At 56.8% G+C, this 6,000-nt stretch overlaps 1 protein-coding gene across 1 annotated transcript; it reads left to right on the forward strand.

The window, feature by feature from the left end:
* Positions 1-3,868: 3,868 nt before the first annotated feature.
* On the forward strand, positions 3,869-5,293 carry L226DRAFT_574816 (Nucleotidyltransferase; the record flags this gene model as incomplete). Its single annotated transcript, XM_067685110.1, has 7 exons — positions 3,869-3,970; positions 4,030-4,255; positions 4,310-4,331; positions 4,388-4,714; positions 4,775-4,823; positions 4,877-5,207; positions 5,262-5,293. The coding sequence occupies 7 exons, from the start codon at positions 3,869-3,871 to the stop codon at positions 5,291-5,293; spliced, it is 1,089 nt and encodes a 362-aa protein (XP_067531073.1).
* Positions 5,294-6,000: the final 707 nt, after the last annotated feature.

Raw genomic sequence — 6,000 nt, forward strand, 5'->3', positions numbered from 1 at the left:
ATAAGTCCACCCTCTTTCTTCGTCGCAGTACTAATGAGAGGTCTAAGAGACAACGCGGGGTGTGTCCGCAAGGCGGATGAAAGTAGGTGATATGCTTCCAAGTCCACTCAGAGGTCGTATCGGCCATTGGCATTGCTACCTGCAACCGCCTATGAGAGATTGCTGGAGGAGAAAAAGGATGAAGGAACGTACTGACGTTTGTTCGCGAAGCGACCGCGTATGAAGCTAGTACTCGTCATTTTGGTCGTACTTTTCTGGCCTACATGAAGGACTTGAACCGGCGAGAGGAGACAATCAGTGAGCAGATCGAGGTACAACCACGCGCGCGCGGGGGTTTCGTGCGTAATGGCGAAAGGCGAATTGAAGGCAACCTGCCAAAGAATTCGATGGGAGGGATCCATGTGGTGCCGCGTGGCTGCCATGTGCCCGCCCGTCCCGACACCTAGGCCGGCGTCTGACATCCACGATGTTGTCCTTCTCCTACCGCGCTCGCAATTGCAATGCGTGCAGACCAACAGTGAGTTTGCTGCATGTCCTGACGCATGCGAAGCATCACACATATTGACGTCCAAGTCTCCGATGTTTGCGTCATTTTCCTCCAGGATCCTCTTTGCGGCGCTGGCGATATCCCTGCCGGTATGAAACCGCGTACGCGTCTTGTGGAAGAAGAACGAAGCTGAAAGACTTGAATGGCGGGCTAAGGGCTGCGGGTATGTCGCTGTCCCACAACTCATTCTTCAATGTGGTCTCCATGAGCTATATGCTCATTGACGCAATGAAGCGCGTTCACGCAGCACGACGTCGCCCTCAAACGATGCAACGAATCGATTGCGGCACTAGTACTCCTGGTCGACGAGTGTGGTCCCCCCTGCATCTATATTTATGAACCTCACAATAGGAAGCCACACTTGCAACAGTACGTTTCCATGGCTGCGAGCTCGAGTTGGTACACCGTACTCATGCATGGGCAGACAAGTGATACGGATAATGTTCATGGTTCAACTCTAGCCATCGCTTCTTCCGCATCATCATCTTCGCTCGAAGCGGCGTTCTCGATCGATGCTGTAGGGGACAAGACGTCTACGAGGTTTGTCTCAGATGCCACCGTTGTCCTGTCCTCTCGACTAACCTACACTCGCAGGCCTTTACCATCTGCTGATTCTTCGATCTAATCGCAAACCTCAGAGCTCGGAGGCGAGAGGCTTATCGATTCTCGCACGGACGACCATAGCAATACCCCGTGTTCCCTGGACACCTAGTGTGGAGGGAGGGTTGACGTGAACGACCCATGTACATTCTGATTCCTCAAGCGCGGCGTTATCCGTGAGTACTTCACCCCTCGTCGCTCCATCGTCTGCAACTTGAGTATATGTCTAGCGGCGCTGTACTACCTCGCGATGTTCTGGAGGTGCATCAACCACATCCTACAAGCTTTCCGGTACGCCCCTCACGCCACGTCGTCGCTGACTTGTGTGTTAAGGCATCCTTTTCATCTCCTGGCAGCCCAGTTTCGTCTTCAGCGGTGCATTCAAGAGGCTCGGACCATACACCGACATCTCGCTTGGACTCACGGACGCGCTAGTCTGTTTTGAGATGCCCCTCTTCACCACCGTGCGCGCACACATGCCCGTTCTGCAGGCCCTTTGTGACGCACGTCATGATCATTCTCCGCGGCGAGGGTGTGGACCACCGTAAAATCGAGCCGAGCGAAGGTCAGATTCGTGCCGTGTCGGCGGTGACAGGCGGAATTGAGCCGGGCTCCGGCAAGCGCATGTGCCATCATCCATGTACTGGCTCCCGCAACCGACCACGACCACACGTTCCTCAGACAGGTTCGAATGCTGGGTCAACCGTGCAGTCGAGGGCAGAGAGTCTATGCGCCACAGCTACCAGACCAGGATGGCAGGGTATGTCGCCTGATGAGGGGTTCTCGCTTTTCGCCGGCGATACGCTCACGGAGGAGGGCTACGAGCTGTCATTCGGAGACCTGGACGACACGGATGAGGAGCCGCTCGAGCATTGCAATTAGTGCCTCTTTGGGGACTACAACTACCTATGCGTAGATATCAGCGCTGGGACCGCGCGGATGACGATGATACGCTCCTCCGGGACGAGGACAGTGCATGGATCTCGCCTATCGGTGGCAAAGGCGACACTGCGACAGCTGCTGCGCCATTCCAAGACGTTCACAACCGACCACGTCAACAACAATCGGATTCGTGCTTCCCACATGCAGGGGCGAGAGATTCGTGACCTGAGGTCGTCAAGAGAACTGTCACCACCAGGACTAGACCGCGCTGCAGTGCAGGAGCGCGCGGAATTCCCTTAGCCTATGCACTCTCTTTCATCACCTGCTCGTCTCCTGAGTCCGAAGCTCGTCGATCTCGCGCAAAGGGCCTCCCTCTCTGCAGGTACACAGACCTCGCCATCTTCTTCCCCCCGATGCAGCCCGAAAAATGGTCCCAAGACCGGAGTCTGAGTGGCCCACCCTGCCTGCAGACGCTGTTGATGTCGTGGTCAAGGACCCCCGCGCTGCTGGGGGGCTTGAAGATGACGCGCGAGCGCCGTAGACCGTGCGAGGTGGCAGCGCGTACGTCGTGGAGACGCCCATGGGGTCCGTTCCGCGACAATTCTCGTCACCGACACGAACGTCGGCAACCTCCACCTGCACTCGTTCCACATCGAATTCGACAAGGCACCCGGGATTGCAAGGTTCTTCATGTATGTGGTTGCTCTGGACAAGGCCAAGATACTGTGACTTCCTCCTGCTCAACAAATGCACGCGGGACACTCTGCTGGGAGGTGGTGTACAACCATGCAGGCTTTGTGGCAGCGACCTTGTGAGTTCCCTCGCTCTTTACCCTTCTATGTCATGCCTATGTCGATGCATCTCTAGTATGCGAGGCGTTCGCTTCGTGTAGATTCCTGCCACACTGCTCGCGATGGTCGACTGGAAGCACGACCTTTATAGATACGCCCCACGGGAAGAAAGAACCTCGATAGGCAAGTTCAGAGTTCTTGCTGCCAGAGTACATCTTCACCTACGTCGCCTTCCTCGAGACACTACGTACGAGTTCTCGTACGCCATGGCCAAGGACCACCGCAATCTGAGGCGAGATCTAGAACTGGAGTAGCGCGCCCCGGAGATCTTCCCCGCCATCTGGACGCCTTCGCTGATTTGGCAGGATGCACCACCGAGGCCACTCGCTCTTCCGCACAGCATGCACGGCTGTCTCTCTGTCATCGCAGGGCCCATGGGAGTCAGTGCCTACACTGTCCACGGCTTGCGACTATTGGCCATGTCGTAGAGACCTTCTTACGTCGGCATTGCTGCAAGGAAACTGCGTTTTCATCAGTATGATCCTGGAAGTCGAAATGGCGCGTCAGCTTGGTGTGCTCGGCCAGGTCACCGTCGGTCGCTTCACATGCTGCTTGAAAGCGCGTACGACCTCCCTGTGTCGCTGTCCGACCCGAGAATTTCGAGCCTGCGGACGGCGCACGAAGCTCCTCGAGGTCACGGAGATTGCCGCATCATCCATCCACCCCTCCCGGTCCTTCTATTTCGTTCGTGCACATCGATAACAACGACTTACACGATTTATACCGCCCCGCTCTGCTACTTGCGATCTGTCGCGCTCGTGCGGATGTACCGCGACCTCTCGATGCGGCCTCTGTTCTTCTGCCCCCGTCGCCGCCACTGTGCAGGAGATCGGTCATGTGCAGGACTAGACGGTGAGTTTGCCCTGCCCTCGTGTCGTCCCAGCTGCTGATTCCTCGCTCTCGTCACAGGGATCGCTCAAGAGCAATGTCTCTCATGACACACAGCAGGTGCAGCCCACTCCCCCCTCCTCCCATCCGGCCTACAAACATGCAGGGCATCACCCTTGCCGCTTCGCACGATGATCGCGCCGCCGCGTCTCCAGTGCGGCAGTTAGACAACCCAATCGATGGCTGTAGCACGCCTTCAGAGGTAGGCGCCATCCATTAGCCTTCTGCGCTCTTCCGCTCAACTTCTATACGTACGATCAGCTACCGCTCTTACAAGTCCCTTCTCGAGCTCTCCCCTCAATATCGCCTCCCCCTCCGCTTCCGCCATTATTAGTGTACGGGCACACTCTTCAGCGGCCTGTGCCGGATGCTCTGATGCCTTCCACAAGCGCATACGTGTCCCCCTACGCTTACTCGACCCTGGAGGGCCCAGTCCCCGAAAGCTTGCCATTCGAGCCTTCTCATGTCATGTGCATCGATGAAAGTGGTGAGTTTCCAAGAGCGCGACACAGGACATGCAATCATCTGACGACGTCCACAGGACTTAGGCCGGCTGTCGTCTTGTGCCAGGAAGCTATAGCTACGGTCTCGCATCGTCTTGCGCCTGCCTGGTCCGCAGCTTCTCCCGGCTGGGTGGCGACAGCGATGTCTTGCATCGGACGTCGACGCCGCGTTCTACCGCCATCTCGAAGGAGTCAGGAGACCATCTGCAGTACTCGACTACCTCGCAGATTTTTCAGAGCTACCCATGTTTCCGTCGCCCTTGGGATATCCTCTTCCACCTCAAATCGCAGCGAGGCTCGTTTATGACCGTGCTATCACTTGGAGAGGACGAAGTCCGCTCGCTCACGGTCCAGCTAATCTCCAGCGCGATAACCAAGGGCTACCGGGATGCGAAGATCCTCCCGTTTGGTAGTTACGAGACGAAGCTATACCTTCCCTTAGGGTAAGTCTGGATTGTGGGCATCTGCTCCATGTTGCTACAATATCTCATGCTCATTCCCAGCGACATCGATCTCGTCATGCATTCGTCGTCCATGATGCGTATGGACAAGGTCTCCGTGCTGCGCTTCCCTCGCAAACATCATGAAGCGTGCCGGGATAACAGACCGGGTTCACTATCATCGCGAAAGCGAAGGTGCCTATCGTCAAAATCGTCACGACGTACGACCGCTTCCCGGTCGACATCAGCATAAACCAGGGGAACGGCGTTACGACTGGCAAGATGGTGAAGCAGTTCCTGCAGCTCCCCGCGCTCCGGAGCCTCGTGCTCATCATCAAGAACTTCCTGAGCCAGCGCAGTATGAACGAAGTGTTCACCGATGGACTTGGCAGCTACAGTATCGTGTGTCTTGCGATCAGCTTCCTGCAGATGCCCCCGAAGATCCCAAAGTCCACGCAGTCGAAGGCGCCGTGGACCGTATCCCAGAGCACGTGGCGTACGTTCCTCCGGACGTGTCCAGGGCCGCTGTTCTCAAGCTCATGCTCCACAGTCGCCGCCCGCATCTCGCCATTCGCTCTCTGATGTCGTTCACGCTGCCAACCCCGGATACTTCAGGTTTCGAGATTGTCGGAGTGTCGGACTCGAGCTCGCGCACCTGGAGCAATGTGTTGGAGTGTAGCCTCTCTCCAGAGTACGCTGAAGCAATTCACGTTCGGGGCACCTTTGCGTAAGGTACATCGTCAACGGGAAGAGGCGCTCTACAGATGGAGATGGAGGTCGAGCCCATCAAGGAATCCGTCGAGGAGCCCGCGGCGAAGATTAACGTCCTGTTCCCCTGTTCCAAGCGTGCATCTCTCAGCTGAAGCTCGCGATCGATGGCTCCGCGCTTGTGGCGGACATGGTTCACATCCAGCAGTCCGTAGGATGGTAAGTATATCTGAATGTAGATCGTAGCGTCGTAACTGACTCTCTGTAGATACTTATAGTATCATGCGCGCTATCTTCATCGATCCCTGGCTATCCCCCACTCTCCTTTGAGGTTACGATTGCATGCCCGCACATACCCCCACCTGCCGTCGGAGCCGCCCAGGTGCAGCTGCAGCTGCAGACACCCCAGCCTATAACGCCATCCCTCTCTCCGGTCCCGTGCCGTCACTTCGCGGCGTCCCAGGCCAGGCCTCTCGATCCTTATTCCTTCCCCGTCCCCTCTCGTGCTGAGCTCGACTGTGACATCCCCAAGCACCGTCGTCGCCCCATCTACTGCATTTTCAGAGACGCCTCTCATATGC

Source organism: Lentinus tigrinus (genome assembly GCF_003813185.1).
Source record: "Lentinus tigrinus ALCF2SS1-7 unplaced genomic scaffold L226scaffold_37, whole genome shotgun sequence".
NCBI lineage: Eukaryota > Fungi > Basidiomycota > Agaricomycetes > Polyporales > Polyporaceae > Lentinus > Lentinus tigrinus.